The sequence below is a fragment of the Miscanthus floridulus genome, chromosome 16 (assembly GCF_019320115.1).
Source record: "Miscanthus floridulus cultivar M001 chromosome 16, ASM1932011v1, whole genome shotgun sequence".
NCBI lineage: Eukaryota > Viridiplantae > Streptophyta > Magnoliopsida > Poales > Poaceae > Miscanthus > Miscanthus floridulus.
In genome coordinates this window covers 117,750,530-117,768,819 of record NC_089595.1, presented here as the reverse complement: position 1 = coordinate 117,768,819, position 18,290 = coordinate 117,750,530, and the positions used below count along the sequence as shown (strand labels likewise).

Here is an 18,290-nt window from a genome sequence, read left to right as displayed (position 1 = left end):
AAATGCTACATTTATATTTTGCAAAAAAATTCGCATCTAAACTGGCCCAAGCCAAACGGCCGTAGCTGACACAACCGTGTCAGGCCAGCTTGGGCGGCTACCAATCCGCCCGGGCCCGGCCCCCACACGAGCCAGATACCGAACCAGAACCACCTCTCCCTCCCGCGCCCGCCACGCATTCTTAAAAAGCCAACTAACCCTGCTCTGCTCCGATGACAACAACGGCCGGCTCAAGGCTCAAGCAATGCCTCGGTCTCCGGCGCGTCCACCCAGCCCCAGCGCCCCGTAGACCCGTAGCCACTCAGCCACTCTCCTCTCCGGCTCTCCCTCTCCCACCCATCCAAATGGGCCGCCGCGCGCCCACGCTGCCCGCGCTGCTGCTGGCGCTGTCCCTCTCCCTGGTCGCCGCAGACCCGCCGGAGCGGGAGCGGTCGGCGCTGCAGGCGTTCCTATCAGCGACGCCGCACGAGCGTCCACTGCAGTGGAACACCTCCCTCCCCACCTGCTCCTGGACGGGTGTCCGCTGCGACGTTTCCAACTCCACGGTGACGGAGCTCCACCTCCCGGGCGTGGGCCTCGTCGGCGTCGTCCCCAACGGCACGCTCGCCCAGCTCCAGAACCTGCAGGTCCTGTCGCTGCGCGACAACCGCCTCGCGGGCCCCGTCCCGCCCGACGTGCTCGCGCTCCCGCGCCTCCGCGCGCTCTACCTCCAGGGCAACCTGCTGTCGGGCGCCGTCCCGCCGGGGCTCGCCGCGGGGATGCTGCCCGCGCTCCAGCACCTCGCGCTCTCGCGCAACCAACTCTCGGGACACGTTCCGGACAAGCTGCTCGTGGGGATGCCCCGGCTACGATCGCTCATGCTCGACCGGAACCGACTCTCCGGTGGCCTGCCTAATGGGAGCGTCGGCGGCGGCGCCGGAACGAAGCTGGAGGTGTTTAATGTCTCGTTTAACGACCTCGACGGACCCATCCCCGCCTCCCTCGCACGGTTCCCGCCGGAGTCGTTCGTCGGCAACCCCGGCCTCTGCGGCGCGCCGCTCGTCGACCGCCCGTGCCCCTCGCCGTCCCCGCCGCCCGGCGGTGTCCCGGCGCCGGGGAAGGAGACGAAGAAACGGAAGCTTTCCGGCGCGGCGATCGTGGCCATCGCGGTGGGGTGCGGCGCGGCGGCGCTGCTGGCGCTTCTCCTCCTGGCCCTGTGCGCGGCGCACCGGCACCGTCGACACTCGGAGGCGGCGTCGGCGGACGCGAAGGCGACGCCGCCCACGCGCGGGCTGACCCCGTCGACGCCGTCGGGGGACCTGACCGGCGGCGACTTCACATCCTCCTCCAAGGACATCAGCGCTGCGGCGGCGGCGGCGGGCGGCGCGGAGCGTGGGCGGCTGGTGTTCGTGGGGAAGCAGGGGCCGGGCCACCTCCGGTACAGCTTCGACCTGGAGGACCTTCTGCGCGCGTCGGCGGAGGTGCTGGGCAAGGGCAGCCTGGGCACGTCGTACAAGGCGGTGCTGGAGGAGGGGACCACCGTGGTGGTCAAGCGCCTGCGGGACGTGGCGGCGGCGCGGCGCGAGTTCGCCGCCTGCGTCGAGGCCGCGGCGGTCGAGCATCGGAACCTGGTGCCGTTGCGTGGGTACTACTACTCCAAGGACGAGAAGCTGCTCGTCCTCGATTACCTCCCCGGTGGTAGCCTCTCCGCCCGCCTCCACGGTGAGCTTTCATCCATCTCACCAAACTAGCTCCAGCCATGCATGATTCCTTCATTGCATTGCCAGTCAGCCGCAATGGCAGGCAGGCAAGGCATTGCTCTGGGCGAGTAGGAGCGCTTGCTGCTGTTACGTGGTAGGTAGGAGTAGCTGCTGGCTGATGGTTGATCTATTGCGAGGAAAAAAAACACTGTTAGCCATTTGATAAGGGCTGACTGAAATCAGCTAGGGAACAGGCCGGACGCGTATTGCCGGCATCATTTGCCTGCGACCGATACAGACATACACGTACGGTGGTACTAGTACTGTAGCTTGTAGTACGAGGACATTGTTTGTCTGCTGCTGCTTGGATGGAGCACGAATTTTGCTCCATCTGCACGCAACGCGCAGTGCACAGGTACGGTGATAGTACTGTACTACACTCTTTCCGTTCCAGGCAGGGCACGTCATTACGTACTTCCGACATGCACCAGACTACGTCTACTACTGTACAGTATGCTAGCAGCTACTAGCTCTCAGCTCCTGCTTACCTACAGTACCATGGAGTGTAGTTGTATATCACTGTAACACCACGGATGCGGGTTCGGTGGTTTAGTCGTTCATACATCGTATCGAATATTTAGATATTAATAATGAGCATTAAATATTGATTAATAATAAACTAATTATATAGATGGAGGTTAATTTTCGAGACGAATTTTTAAAGCCTAATTAATCTGGTATAAGCACATGTTTACTGTAGCACCACGTTGTCAAATCATTGATTAATTAGGTTTAAAAGATTCGTCTTATAAATTAGTCGCAAGTTGTGTAATTAATTTCGTAATTAGTCTATATTTAATACTCCATGTATATATCAAACATTTGATGGGATAGAAATTTTAGAAGTTCAACCAAACAGCCCCTGTATATGGCCATCCACTTCCAACTTCCAACTTCCAAGCAATAATACCGGCCTCAACAACTTTGAGGATTACCATACAAGGTTCAGGTTGGAACAGGAATACTCCTACTGGCCTTCACTTCACCATCTATCCATGTCTACTAGGCATCAAGGGTTTAAATGCTCGTATCTAGAGAACTGTCCAAGTCACTGGCGCTGATCGAGTGGCGTGGCGCCTACTCGTTCTGGCAGGGCCTTGTTTCGTCTCGTTTGGCTCCAATCATTCAAGCAACTTGTGGTCCGCTAGCGTATGCTCTCCAACTCCATCAGCCTTTTCCGTCAGCGGATGGTCTACTGTAGTACTATGTTCCAATCCTGGGAAAGGGACTGGGTGGGAGCATTTTTTTTTCTTCCAATTATTCCTGATGGCTAGTTAAGTAGGTTACTGCCAATCATCTGACAGTGACTGAAAATCTGGAATTTATGGTTCCGTAGCCATCGCTTATCCGGCGATGGCGTCCTCGGCTTTGAATTCTTGTGGCCAATTGACCATGTGCAATGCCTTCGCTTTGTCAGTTATGCGTAGCAGAACAGAGTGCAGCACCACACCAGCTGGCAGCCGCCATTCAGAAACGAACTGGTCCTTGCTGCCTGGCTAACCCTGCATTTCCAAAGCCAGCTTGTGAACTGTGATTGCTCGATCAGTGTCTGAAAACTCTGGCCATGCAAAGTCTGTGGTGGCGGCAAGCCGAGGTTTTGATTCGTCGCTTGTCCTGTTCGTTTGGCTGATAAGCCATCGCTGAAAGTACTATTGACTGATTTATTTTGAAAGAAAAATACTGCTCGTTGACTGACAAAATACGACTTATAAGCCAAACGAAGATAACGTCGGATGCGCTGTCATGTCGTACGTGTGCTATGGTAGCTAATAAGTGCCAATGCCTTCCAATCATCCGGCCGGTATGTTTTTTCCCCTCTGTTTGCTGGTCTATCATTCTGCATTATTCGAGGTGATTCATGGAGTTGGTAGCACTAGCGATCACAGCAGCAGTGTGCTATCCTGCATCGCTGCTTCCTGGTGCATTTGTCGTTCATATTTGTTATCTTTTTCTGCTCTGCGCCAAAGGACCTCTAGGACTACCGCAACTGCTTTGTTCTTCCTTGACCATTTCGCTCCCCGAATGCATTTCAAAAGGAGTAGGGTACTGTGCGTGCATCACTGGTGATGACTGCATGGACAGTGACTAGCTCATGTAAAATACTAGTACACTGTATCCAGTCAGAGGATTTTTTTATTATTCGTAGAACATGTTCATGCTTCATGGTTTGTCTAACCTTATTCATCAGTACTGTTATCTATCACTCCTATAAACTATTTAACCATTCATGACTCACCTCAATTAGTGACAGGAACAAAGTCTGGATTTTTGATGCATGATTAGTACACCGCTTATGGATTGGAGTCTGAATTTCTCTGAATTTTTGTTGCATGATAGTTAGTATACCATTTATTTATCGGCGCGTCGGAGATGCTAATTAATAACACGCCGCGATTTTGGACCGCAGGGAGCCGCGGCACCGGGCGGACGCCCATGGACTGGGAGGCGCGGACGCGTGCCGCGCTGTGCGCAGCGCGGGGCGTGGCGCACCTGCACGCGGCGCACGGCCTGGCGCACGGCGACATCAAGTCGTCCAACCTGCTGCTGCGCCCGGACCCCGACGCGGCCGCGCTGTCCGACTACTGCCTGCACCAGCTGTTCCCGCCGGCGCCCGCGCGCCCCGGCAGCGGGGGCGGGTACCGCGCGCCGGAGCTGGCGGACGCGCGCCGCCCGACGTTGGCGTCCGACGTGTACGCGCTCGGCGTGCTGTTCCTGGAGCTCCTGACGGGCAGGTCCCCCGCGCACCACGCGGCGTCCGGGTCCCTGGACGGCTCCGGCAGCGGAGCACTGGACCTCCCGCGGTGGGTGCAGTCGGTGGTGCGCGAGGAGTGGACGGCCGAGGTGTTCGACGCGGAGCTGGTGCGGGCGGGCAGCGGCGCCGCGGAGGAGGAGATGGTGGCGCTGCTGCAGGTGGCCATGGCGTGCGTGTCCACCGCGCCCGACGCGCGGCCCGGTGCACAGGACGTCGTCAGGATGGTCGAGGAGGTAATCGGCGGCGGGCGCACGACCACGGAGGAGAGCGACGGGACCAGGGGCGCGTCGGAGGAGGAACGGTCCAGAGGCCCGACGCCATGACGCCGCCGCCGCCGCCGCCGGTGCAACGCGACGCGCACTTGTGGCAAAATTGTTTCCTTTTGCTCGAATTTTAGCGTTACTTTCGTTGTCTTGTTGGTATATCTGACTCGCCCTGGCATTTTATTTATCGAAAAAACTCAGCCTGGCAGCGCCTCAGTGTCAGGCATCCATTGTTAATTTGTTATGTCAATCGAATAATATATGCATTCTCACTCCAATTGTATTGTTATGACTGTCATTTGGATGCTCTTAAATAAATACAGTATACTCGAAAGAGTGTCCGCGAATTACACTGGGCACGACATGGGCATCACCCTGCCTCTTGGCGTTTATTCATGGAAGAATTAGCTTCGCCCTGTTTCCATAATAATAAAGAATGATTTTCCCAAATTGCCATGTAAAGCACTGTCTCATGTTTCTTTTCTTTCTTTTTCTTGTTTAGAGAAGCCATAGCAATTCCGTAGGTTCACGAAGTAATAATGTAGGTCAGGTTGAATGATCAATCATTCACGACTCGGGGGCGACTCCGCCGAAACCCCCCCACCGCGCCCTTCTCTCCGGCTTGCGGTGGCGGCGGCCCGCGGAGACGCCCAACAAGGCTCCCCTTCGTAGTAACTTCCTCCACCTCCCTCCTCTCCTCCCCTCTTTCCCTGTCTAGATCTGGATTTTGGTGAAGAAGGTTGGCCGGCGCCGGACAAGATGACCGGAGACGAGCCAGATCCATGTCCATGCCCTCCGGGTCCGGATCCGGATCCGGATCCGGTGACCTCCGCCCCGGATCTGCCATGCACGGGCGGCGCCCCGCCAGGCTGAGCCCTCTACGGTATGCGAGCGGAAGAGGAGGGGGTGAGGCCCTGGCCTTGCTGGGATGCAGCGCCCGGCGGCAGAAGCGCCGGCATGGCGCCCCCTCCCCGCGCGACGTGTCCACGGAGACGGCACAGGCGCGTTGGTATACGCGGCGTGCGAGCGGAAGAGGAGGGGGTGCGTCTGCGCCTTCATCTTCGTCGAACCGCCACCCTTCCTTGGATCCTGGTTCGTGCAGACGGCGCAGGCTCGTACGATTCGTGGGCCCTGGCCGCACACCGCGATGGGCGCCTGCCGACAGTGGGTTCCTGTTCCAGTCAGGCGTCATCGAGCGCGCGGAGGCGATGGACCACCTGGGCGCGAACGCGTACCTAGTGAGCTCGGATGCCGCGGCCATGGCGGCGACCGCCGACTCGCTGGACTACGTCATTGACACGATGCCCGTGCACCACCCGCTGGCACCCTTCTTGGCGCTGCTGAAGCTGGGTGGCAAGCACGTGCTTCTAGGACTCCCGCCATCAGCTGGTCTCTGGCGCGCAGCGTCCCGTCACAACCGCCTGGAGGTTGGCTCCGGCGCGTCTACAAAAGCTCCGGCGCCACTGGTCAACTCCGGCGTCGACTCGTCGTCTTCAGGTTTGGCTTGGCGTGGTGCGCTCAGGATGGGCTTCTGTAGGCATTTGGAATATGGGTGAAAACCCTCCCTGTTGCTTCAGGCTGGCGTCGATGGCGCAAATAGCGTCATATTCCTCCCTAGAGGCGTCGCTGTAGTTTCCACTTCCCCCCTTCGCGAAGGCCATTCTGGGCTTGACGCATCCGTTGGGCAGGTCTCGGGGCGAAAGCCCTTACGAGCCTGGTGTTTCGGCCATCGATGATGGCGTCGAGGACGTCATTTTCGTTCTCGAAGGCATCAACACCAAGCGCGCCTGTTTCACGGCCGCGCACGGCACAACCTTGTCCTCTCCCTGGTTGCTCTGCCACCAGTCTTCGGGGGTGGTGGGTTCCCTAAGATTCATGTCACATCATCGAATATTTAGATACTAATAAGAAATATTAAATATAGATTAATTACAAAACCAATTACGTAAATAGAGGCTAATTTCCGAGATGAATTTTTTAAGCCTAATTAATCTGTCATTAGCATATGTTACTGTAGCACAACGTTGTCAAATCATGGACTAATTAGGCTTAAAAGATTCGTCTCGCAAATCATGTCACATCATCGAATATTTAGATACTAATAAGAAGTATTAAATATAGATTAATTACAAAACCAATTACGTAAATAGAGGCTAATTTCCGAGATGAATTTTTTAAGCCTAATTAATCTGTCATTAGCATATGTTACTGTAGCACAACGTTGTCAAATCATGGACTAATTAGGCTTAAAAGATTCGTCTCGCAAATTAGTCGCAAGTTATGCAATTAGTTTCGTAATTAGTCTATATTTAACACTCCATGCATGTGTCCAAACATTCGATGTGACAGGAATTTAGGAGTTCCTGCAGGAACCAAACAGCCCTGTCGATCTGACTACCCCTACCCCTTGGTGTCTGCAAACACTGCTTGTTGTCAAGTGCTCACCATCAACGACTTGCTCTGTCGTCATTTGGATCGCCCGAGTGCTCCGCCTCATCATATGATGGGTTGCGGAGACTTTGATCTCTTCTCTAGATCTCCTCGTTCTCCTGGCGGTCCTCCCCTTTGAGGCTTCCTTCTCTCAAATGGCGTTGGTGGTTGTTGGTTGGAGCCCAGATGCGCTTCTAGGCGATGCTACTCACGGCTGCTGTCTGTTGGCTCCGACTCAACGCCTCATAGCCTCCTGGTTGTCGTCTGTTGGATCCAACTCAGTACCTTACAGCTGCATGTGGGCTATGGTTCTTCGGAATACGTCATTGGTGATGGCACATGTTAGCAAGTAGTGATTGCACTCGCTTCGGTCAGTAGGTAGAGCTGGTAGTTGAATCATGTTGTTAGTGTTGATGTCGTTGTTCTCTCCCCTCCTCTTTGTACTCTGTTGGACCTCTCATGGGTCACCCATGTACTAGGTGATATGCACCCTTTCACTCACTGGCTTGTCGGGATGCGTGGAATGAAATCAGGCTGGGATCGGTTTGATCCCCCTAGTTGACCTAAAAAAAAGTAATAATGTAGAATAAAAACAAAGTTAAAATAACGATACACAAAAAACAACTCCCCAACCTATAGCAACCCCGTCTGCCTAGAGCACAAAACACACGCTGCACCGTTTTCGAGCCACCACCATTTTTTAAGAACGTGTCTGTTAACACGTGTTTCATTAAGAGGAGAAAACAATACAAGGAGCTAGACACCAATCGTCTAGATGAGAGGAGCAGTGGAGCAAGGTGTCGGCGTGCCGCGCAGAGGACGACGCAACCACCAGGAACACAACTAGCCCAGAATTCTAACACACGCTGCATCGGTACACACTTGCACGACAGGAGCAATGATCTTAAGCCCTCAATAAACTGAGGAGCACCATCGCTTTTTTTGGGGAAACATGCCATGGTCCACACGTTTCCTTCGGCCAAAATGCCTGAGCAGATTTGCGCCGGCGGTCACCATCGGTTTTTTTTTGAAGAAACCCGCCATGATCCACACGTTTCCTTCGGCCAAAATGCCTGCACAGATTTGCGCCGGCGGTCGTGCAGAACTTTCGAACACCCTACAGTTCCTCTCCTTCCAAATGGCCCGTGAGACGAGCAAGAGGATAGAGTTGAATCTTAAGCGGGGGGGGGGGGGGGGGGGGGGGGGGGGGGGGGGGGGTGGATATTAGTTGCCGAAACAACATGAGAATTTACGAAGTAGGCTACATAGATGCCATGCACGTGCGCCCTAGAGATTTCAATGGGCTAAAATTGAATACAACTATCCTATACATGAATCAACAGAAGTTGTTGCAATGATTTACACCAATGTCTCTATCTCTAATAACACTCCTCAACTACAACTTATATAAATTGAGATTGCGTTTAATTTAAACACTTTCAAGCTGCTGAGATCACAAATTAAAGGTTTTGTGAACCCGATCACTAATAGGCATGAATAATTGAACCTCCATGAAATTGAACCTACACGTGATTAGTCCTTGCATTAAACACAAGATTAACTGAAAGATAAGATGCTGCGTGCAGTGCTATCACACCACAATCTTCCATCCTTGGGACTCTTAACTAGTAAACTTCTTAAAACCTATCTCAAGCAAGCATTTTTTTAGTTGCATTGACCATTGACTTATACTCCATTTGAGCCATTAGGCCCGTCTCAGTGGGGGTTTCATCTCCCAGTTTCCAACACACATATATTTTGGAAACAGTGTAGAAGAGTTTCATCCCCATAAAACTCTCTCTACTCCCATGAAACTTTTATCTTCTCTCTCTTCATCAAGACAGTGTCATGTCAGCATATTTAATGTCCATGAAACTTTATGAAATCCCCATTGAGACTGGCCTTAGTGCCTGATCTTGAAAAACATAGCTTTTTCTTGGTTGCACTCTTGGACACAGGATTCGATCCCAAGCAAATATTTATGGGCAATGGGGCACTCCCTTCTAATTAGTAGAGGTAATAACTCAAATAAATCTGAGCCATTGATTTTTAATTTTTTTTGAATCAGTTAACAAACTAATTAGTTTAGGAAAGGAAAAGAAAGATTTCCAAATCTACTCTTCACGGGAGAGATAAAATCAGACGCACAGCCCGCCCTTGTCGAACGTTTCTTTCGGTGCATGCATCATTTGGGAATATCGTTTGCGTGTGGAAACAAAAAGTCACACGCATAAAAAAATATCAGCACTTTGTGGTAATAAAATTATATCACTTGCATTTATTTGGAAACAAAAAGTCACACGCATAAAAAAAGATCAGCACTAGTATATGGTAATAAAAATTATGTCAAAGTTTTTTTTTTTTGAAAGATCCGGTTGCCCGGCATATCATTGATTAAGAAGAGAGAGTTTTCGGGGGCCAGGTGACCCCCCTTACAAGCGCGAGAGGCGCTACCGCTCACAGCAGACCGCTGTAGTGGCGCAGCCTTGGTGCCTTCTCTGGTCACAGCCATGAACCAACCCTCGCAATCTGACCCATCCGTCCATTGCGTCGGCCGCAAATTTTGGCAGCCGCGCCACGCTGCAACCTGACTCCATACCTGACCGGAGAAGGGGCATTCAAAGAATAGGTGGGTAGCAGTTTCCAAACTTCGTTCACATAGAGCACAGAAATTATGTCAAAGTTTTACAAAATAAAAAGATTTACCACATTTAATTTCCTTGTACCAGCATTTTAAAATCTGACCATTGTACTTTAATTCAAAATTCCATTTCAGAAATACTATTACAACTACACAAACGGAAAAGAAAAATACAGCAAAAACATCAAAAGCTGCCTGTTGTGATTTTTTATTTATTTTTAACACTTTTTTGTAAACTAATTTTCAATCTAACACTGTTTTAATTTTTTTCCCCAAAACTAACACTTTTGGCCGCGCCTATTTTCCTGGCGCGGCGAAACACCTGTGCCGCGCCATGCACGGTGGCGCGGCAAGAGGGGTGACGTGGCGACGACCGGGGCGCTGACCGGTGACGTGGTAGGTTCTGTCGCGCCACCGATCTTGACGCGGCACTGACGCGCCATAGCCCACGGCGCAGCAGTCCCAGGTAAATATCGCCCGCGAACCGTCATCCCTCTGTCTGCCTGCCCGCCGCCGCGCCTGCCCGCCACGGCGGTGCGCCAGTCCCGCCATGACCGCACGCGCCACGATCGTCGGCGCGCCACCCCCTCCGGCCGCCCGCCGCGCCCTCCTTCCACGCACATAGGTATTTGTAAAATTCAGCGAGCTTTTGTAAAATTCACATAGGTATTTGTTAGGGATATCAACAGTCTCATGTGCAATGAATTTTGTGTGTATGTTTCGTTAAATTTCTTTTGTAAAATATATTCATCACCTTTCGTTTTAGAGTTGGCAAAGAAGCTTCTAGTATATATATTATTACCGTGGGGCTATGGTTATCTTTCTATATTATCTGTATCTATTTTTATTTTAAAGTTAGCAAAGAAGCTTTTAGCATACTCAGCAGCACGAAACCATGGTTTTGTTTTCCTAAATTGTCCATAGATACGTTCACCCGCCCATAGATACATTCACCAATTTTCGTATAGCAGTTAGTAACGGAACCTCTAGCATACTCATTAGCGCGGTGCCGTGAATAGCTTCATGTATTATCCGTATTCGTTTTTATTCTAAAGTTGGCAAAGAAGCTTTTAGCGTACTCGCTAGCGCGAAGCCGTGGCTTTAATTTGTCTTTTCAAGTTGGTCGTAAATGCTTAAATGTGGGGAGCGAGTGGGAAAAGCCGTCGCTTCTGGTGGATGAAAACGGGCTATCATGGGAGGAAAGAAATGAAAGCTATATGACAAATGTAGTTATAGCATCTCCCTAATTATAGATTGTGTAAATTATATACTTTAAATCAACAGTACAATGAAAAAGAAAAGAAAGCTATATAGCAAATGCAGTTATGACATCTTCTAGTTGTCTTGTGTCTGAACAGCTATACATAGAAGTTGCTTATTTTTCTAGTGAAGTTATTTAATATGTCTATTAATGTAACTTAGAATATATACATGTGCTTTCATATTGTGTTCGATTGCATAACAAGTAGTTCAAATTTTACAATGCTACATAATGTTAATTTGAATATTATTAATTTGAATACTCTAACCCTTTGTTTATCAAATTGTAACAGGATGACCTCTCCCACGCAACACCCGTTGTACCTCCTTCTTGAGGCGGAGTACTACGACTCGCACCGAGCACACTTCTTGACTGACACCGACGTAGAGGTGCCCTTGCCTCCTTTGAGGCCCCGCACGCACACCAGGGCGCACCAGTAGGACGAGCATTACGCGTCGTATATACGGCGTGCCAGCTTCCTCGAGCTTGTCTGTGTTGTCAACTACGGTCTTCCGCCCCTTGACCCAGCACTACTTACTACAGCTGTAGACATGTGCGAGTGCCTTCATTGTACGTAAACATTTTTATAACAAATTTAAGGTAACTAACAATCGTTCTATTCTTATAACAGGTGGAGGCCTGAGACCCACACGTTCCACCTACCTTGCGGCGAGATGATCTTGACCATGCAGGACGTGAAGGCTATCTTTGGTCTTCGGTTGGGGGAACTTCCAGTGATAGATATAGTTGACAACGATCACTGGAGGGAGCTTTTGGCTCAGTTCACTAGCTTTCTTCCATCGGACGACGAGGTTTTCAAGAAAAATAAGTGAGCAATTCAAGCCTATTTAATATTTGCATTGCTTTCCTATAGCCATCGGGTCTCATTTTCTTTGGCGAATTTTTGGAAAAGTTCTGGTGTTTCGTCGTCGTGGATCACAGAGCGCTTTGATTACTTGGACCCACGGGCTGTTGAGACTCAGATCGACAGGTTCACTAGAGTGCGGCTCTGGTACTTCCTTGGTGCTTTCCTATTCCCAGATGCCTCGGGCAACACCATCAGCTGGATCTTTCTTAACATACTACGCCAGTCGTGGGATAACATAGCGGTGTATAGCTGGGGCAGCGCAGTCCTAGCATGGACGTATCGATAGCTATGCATTGCCTGCCATCACACCTCAGGGTATGCGAACCTTGGGGGTTGCTCCTACCTACTCTAGGTTTGGTGTTGGGAACGATGGCCCGTTGGAAGGCCCCTTATTACTGGTTTCCCTGTAAGTACTTCGGTTCACTATATTCTTCGAAACAGTTATAATTGATGAAATTATTAATAGCTAATTCGTTATCGTGTTCAATGCAGCATTGGAACGAGCAAGATACACTCCCTATAGCTCTGTATATCTGGACGCAAGCAGAGTTAGTTAGAGGGAATGCGAGGCGCAAGTACAGAGAGTACACGGACTGTCTCGATGTCCTGACATAGCACCAGGTTACGCTCTCTTTACTATCATACATGTGTCTTGTTCGATGTATACTATATCACAACCTAACTCAATTACGAAATATTCAGGTGCATTGATGTCCATGGGATGCTCTGGAGCTCTAGGACTATCTAAGTCCTTTCACTAGGGATGAGTCAGACAAGTATCACTGCAACGTCCCTCTTATTTTTGTCCACGTGGTCGAGATTCACTTGCCCATCAAGGTTTGCAGGCGATTTGAAAGAATGACAGGCTATCCACCACCGCTTTACTCCACCAACCAAGAATTGGATGGGTGTGTTATCGATTAATAACAAAGCTACAATTCAGAGGTGTGTATAGTACAACTAACAATCGTTTTGTTGCAGGTATGACCGCAGGAAGAGGTACAAGACCAAGGATTGGCGCATGACATACAACGCGTACATCCAGTTGTGGCAGACCAGGGACCGGTTGTCGGTCGATGCGGGTCCCCCACACGACCAGCACACATTCGACGAGTATCTGCGGTGGCTTCACAGGTCTACGAGGATACATATCAAGCCCCCATACACTGAGGAGGCGATTGATGAGGACGACAAGGAAGATGTGATCGAAGATATGTACGACGTTGCCACTAGGGACGACACACAACTATAGAGAGCCCCGCTTCAAAGATACATGGTAAGATACTCGAATGGTACAATTTGTTATCTATTTGGTATTAAGTATGTGTACTAAAACTATCCAACCACGTTTCTGTAATGAGGCGACACAATTGTCAAGGCTGTCCAACGAAGCAGCGTTTCGGCTTCACGAGTCTAGAGGACAGGGACCAGACGTTCTAGAGGCTTTTGTGGAGGTAAATATAAACTTGTCCGTTCTGAAAATGTTTCTTTACTGTATATGTGTTTGGGAAATACACTAACTTTAACATCTATTTATGTAGAAGATGAAGTGGAGCTGTAGGAAGCTAGCTCAGAAGTTGAGCTGCATGGACACTCCTTGGGTGGAACCCGATTACCCGGCACGGTCGGGTGGCACTTCTTCTGGCTCTTTGAGGACATTAGCCGGCTCTTCTCAGCCGGTGATAGGTGCTGCTTCCGTAGTGCGTACACCACCATATCATAGCGCTGGAAAGGACCCTGCAAACGAGGACGACGACGATGACGACGACGACCCCCCCGGGCTTCCACATATAGCACCACCAGTGGTACGATTGGTAGCAGGACGAGATCGGCATGTCTCAGCTAGGTGGTGCCTTGCTTGGTACCCAAGGAGCCTTACAGGTAGTAACAAAGGTAGTTTCTTTAAATACATAGGCTCCATGAACTAACGACCATAAAGATTATAAGTAATCGGGCATATCATATACTTGCAGGGCACCAGCAACGCGACCACACCGACGTTGGCTACACTCTCAATGTGTTGCCTATAAATCCGAAGAGACAGAGGTATCCGAGGGAACCTTATACTCCTAGGACTTAGTTGGTTATGTCGAACTTATGTCGAACGAATATTGTCGTCTGAAACTTGCAGACTTAGTTAGTTATGTCGAATTTATGTCGAACCAATGAAAATGTTATATGGCAACTTGTCAACTTGTGCACAGACTCCATTTATTTGCTTCATATTCGTTTCAATGTGTCGCGGCACTTGTAGTTGTTCAGCTCCTGTTTAATTGCAATCGAGGCTGGTCTGCTTCTTTCTGCGTCCAGCTCCTGCCGCGCCGTGGGCCTTGGCACGTCAGTGCCGCGTCATGGGCTATGGTGCGTCAGTGCCATGCCAAGATCGGTGGCGCGGTAGAACCTGCCATGTCACAGGTCAGCACCCTAGTTGTCGTCACGTCATCCCCTCACCGTGCCACCATGCATGGCGCGTCACAGGTGTTTCGCCGCTCCAGGGAAATAGGAGCGGCCAAAAGTGTTAGTTTTAGAAAAAAAAATTAAAACAGTATTAAATCTAAAATTAGTTTACAAAAAGTGTTCAAAATAAAACAAATCCATGTTGCATAGTCAAATCCTAAACATTCCGCGCGATAGATCAGATCAAAATTTTCAAGGTCAAATTCTAATTCTTGGAACGCTTTAACTTCCTTCTACCAGCATTTAAAATGTGATGATCACTGAACGATAATATAAAATTGAAAATTTTATTTCAGAATTACTACTATGGCTACGTAAAAGGAAAGGAAATAGTCAAATGCCAAATATCCGCGCCCTTCCTGATAGATTAGATCAGATCACCTCGTCATTCACCGTGACCATTTCTTCTTCTTCTTAAACCCACCACAGCTCCACATCCATCGGGCCGCTTCTGTACGTAGTACAACTAGTTCCAATCCTATTGCCAAGCATGGCGGCGGGCTACAGCGAGGAGCTCCTGGGCAGGGTGTCGGACCTGTTGGCGGAGTGCACCCGGTGCGTGTCGCGCGCGACGCGGAGCCTCCTCCGATGCCACCACGGTGCCGGTGGGCAGAGGAGGAGGAAGCACCAGACGACGACGTCGATGGCCACGGCGAGGTCCATGGTGGCGAAGCCGCTGTGCGTGCATAGGGCAGCCATCGACAAGTGGTGGGTGTCAGCGTCATTGGGCGAAGCGCTGTGGAGCCGGCGGATCCTGATGGGGGAGCGCTGCCATTCACTGGACTTCGCGGACGCCATCCACTATGACAGCTTCAGTCGGCTGCTGGCACGCCCGCTGTCGATGAAATCTAGTCGACAGTCTACTGAGGGGTATACCCATGATAGTAGATGATTGATGGAGGTGCGCGTAATAGGAACCAGATGGTGACACGGGCACAGAGACAATGATTTAGACATGTTCGGACCGTCGGATCGACGTAATAACCTACGTCATGTGTCTTTGGTGGATTGTATTGAATATCAGATGAATTCGAGGGGGTCCCTACCTGCCTTATATAGTCTGGGGGTAGGGTTACAAGTCGGTTTAGGCTTAGATCTTTTCAGATATATGGTAAGTATTTACAAGGAATAAGATATCTATCATATCCGAACATATCTTATTTCATCATCAGGATGTCTTCTGATTGCCTTGTGGTGCACGCCAACTAGAGCCAAGCACCGTAGGCCTTGATCTTATGGGCTGGACCTCCCCTGGTGGTATAGCCCATGTCCATTTTCGTGGGTACCTAGGGTTATACCCCCCACAGCTAGTCCACGAGCGTCTTGTATCCGCTGAGCAACACCGTCTTGAGCAGGTCCAAACAATTTAACGTGAAGCCAGACAATTAATCTAGCAATCCGACCAGTTTAACTGGTAATCCAATCAACAAAATGAAATGTCGATCAATTTGACTGGTAATCTAACCAGTTTAACTGGTGATCCGAGCAGTGGAAGTCGAAGCCGACTAGTTTAACTGGTGAATTGAGCGGTGAAAGTCGAAGCCGACCGGTTTAACGGGTACGCAGATCTTGGACTTAGCCAAGTAAGGCTTGCTAGAAGGATGTAAGGGGCTCAAGATAAAAATTTGAAAATTCTCCATGTTAGGCGAAGTGTAGCCACTTAGACTCCATTTGCGAGGAATCATCCATGATTTAGTCAATAAGGAGGGTAAATCAAGAAAAGAGGACTACATTCACCGCTAGGTGAAGTGTAGCCACTTAGTCCCCGAGCCTATTGGAAGATGAAGAATGAATCTTGTAGTAGGCTCAAAGAAAATAAGTCTAAAAGCTTGTTGACGTCATCTGACATGTGCATATCAAGACCCAAATGTGCTGCCCAAGATCAACTCGCTGATCCGAATAGCATGGTGCAACTTGATAGCACATCGATGAGACGTAGCGAGATTCGACTGCCAAGGGAGTCCCCATCTTAGCTAGCGACTCTTGCACGAAGAATTCGAACACTAAGTCCTCAGCTTAGCTGGCGACGCTTGCACAAAGGATCTGAACACCGGGGAGTTCCTAGCTTAGCTGGTGAGCCCCGAGCGTGGCTGACAATGAAGCAATGGACAATCTAATCAGTTGGTTGGCGAAGAATCGAGCACCAAGCAGCCCCACCAACTGGTCAGCGACGAAGTGAGCGCCGAGTAGAAGTAAATGCTGAACAGTCCGACTAACTGGTCGGCGACGAAGTCCATTCACCTAGTGGTCTGACTAGCTAATCGGCGGAGAAAACTACGACGGAGCTTGCTAGAGACATCGACCTTAGGTGAAGTGTACACACTTAGGCTTTGTTGGCGAAGTCAAATGATAATCATTTATGACTTAGTCAAAGAGGATGTTAGTATTGATACATGCGTCGTAAGGTGCAATGTATACCTTGTAGTCCCCAAGCCTGACAGTAGGTGAAGAATGCATCTGGTGTTAGGGTCAAAAAATTACAATGATCACTTAGTCAGAATAACTGAGTCCCAGCTTAGTCGAGCACACAGCCAGTCCCTAGCTTAGCGGAAGACCAATAAGAAAAAAATAGTACACTCACCGCTAGATGAAGTGCACACACTTAGTCCTCGAGCCTGCTGTAAGATAGAGCAGCATCTTGTAGCAGGATCAAGGAAACAAGTAAAAAGGATGAAACCCCCGTGCTTAGCACTGGACATTGGAGTAAAATTTGGAGAGTGCTAAGCACTTAAAAATGGAGAAAAATTGTAGAGTGCTAAGCACTTTACCATTGGAGAACATGGAGAGTTCTTAGCACTTGACCGTGGCGAAATTTGGAGAGTGCTTAGCACTTGACCATGGCAAAATTTGGATAGTGCTTAGCACTTGACCGTGGCGAAATTTAGAGAGCCGTGGAGAACATGGAGAGTGCTTAGCACTTTACCGTTGGAGAACATGGAGAGTGCTTAGCACTATGTCATGGTGAAATTTGGAGAGTACTTAGCACTATGCCATGGAGAACATAGAGAGTGCATAGCACTTTACCGTTGGAGAACATGGAGAGTGCTTAGCACTATGCCGTGGAGAACAAGGAGAGTGCTTAGCTCTATTTTGTGGTGAAATTAAAGAACATGGAGAGTGCTTAGCACTATACCGTGGCAAAATTTGGAGAACATGGTGAAATTTGGAGAACATGGAGAGTGCTTAGCACTATACCGTGGTGAAATTTGGAGAACGTGGCAAAATTTGGAGAACGTGGAGAGTGCTTAGCACTATACCATGGCGAAATTTGGAGAACGCGGCGAAATTTGGAGAACGTGGCGAAATTTGGAGAACATGGAGAGTGCTTAGCATTATACCGACAAGACGTGTGGGGCATTCGATCCCAAGATTCTCGTGCATGCTTAGGAATATGGGCATCACCGAGGAGCCACTACCGCCCGCTCATGACGTAGGGCGCTACTACTCGTGCACGTTTAGGTGCTAAGTTGAGGATAGGGTTGTTTCTGGATAATGCAAATGAAAACGTCACTAGTCGGTGGCTATGAAATTGCCTAGCCCTTGAGCTTTTCTAGCCTATCGTCATGACGGCGGTCGCTGTTGTCACAACGTCGTTCTTTGCGGTGGTCATCATCGTGGCACGGCATGGCTTGCTTATGACTCAGGCAGCTCGCTTAGCAGCTCGCTTGGCGGCTCGAGCGACTCAGTGGCTCGAGTGGCTACGCAGAGTCATAGGCAAACATGCATAATCGGAGCCTGATGAAGTCAATTCGCGCGGGGAGGCGAAGCCCTTGAGCGTGTCCGACTAAGGCAAGGGCGTAGTCCGATTTGAATAGCGATAGTATGCGGCATCTTAAAGATGCTTAGCATGGAGAAAAGTCATTTGGAGAAAAATTATGG

General features: G+C 50.1%; 1 protein-coding gene across 1 annotated transcript; it reads left to right on the top strand.

Moving 5' to 3' along the window:
* Positions 1-205: 205 nt before the first annotated feature.
* On the top strand, positions 206-4,991 carry LOC136514311 (probable inactive receptor kinase At2g26730). Its single transcript, XM_066508294.1, has 2 exons — positions 206-1,701; positions 4,147-4,991. The coding sequence occupies exons 1-2, from the start codon at positions 213-215 to the stop codon at positions 4,812-4,814; spliced, it is 2,157 nt and encodes a 718-aa protein (XP_066364391.1). The 5' UTR covers positions 206-212; the 3' UTR covers positions 4,815-4,991.
* Positions 4,992-18,290: the final 13,299 nt, after the last annotated feature.

Coding starts and splice junctions, on each gene's coding strand:
- LOC136514311 (XM_066508294.1), top strand. CDS start 213: ATGACAACAACGGCCGGCTCAAGGCTCAAGCAATGCCTCGGTCTCCGG. Junction 1,702..4,146: donor CCTCTCCGCCCGCCTCCACG/GTGAGCTTTCAT, acceptor TTTGGACCGCAG/GGAGCCGCGGCACCGGGCGG.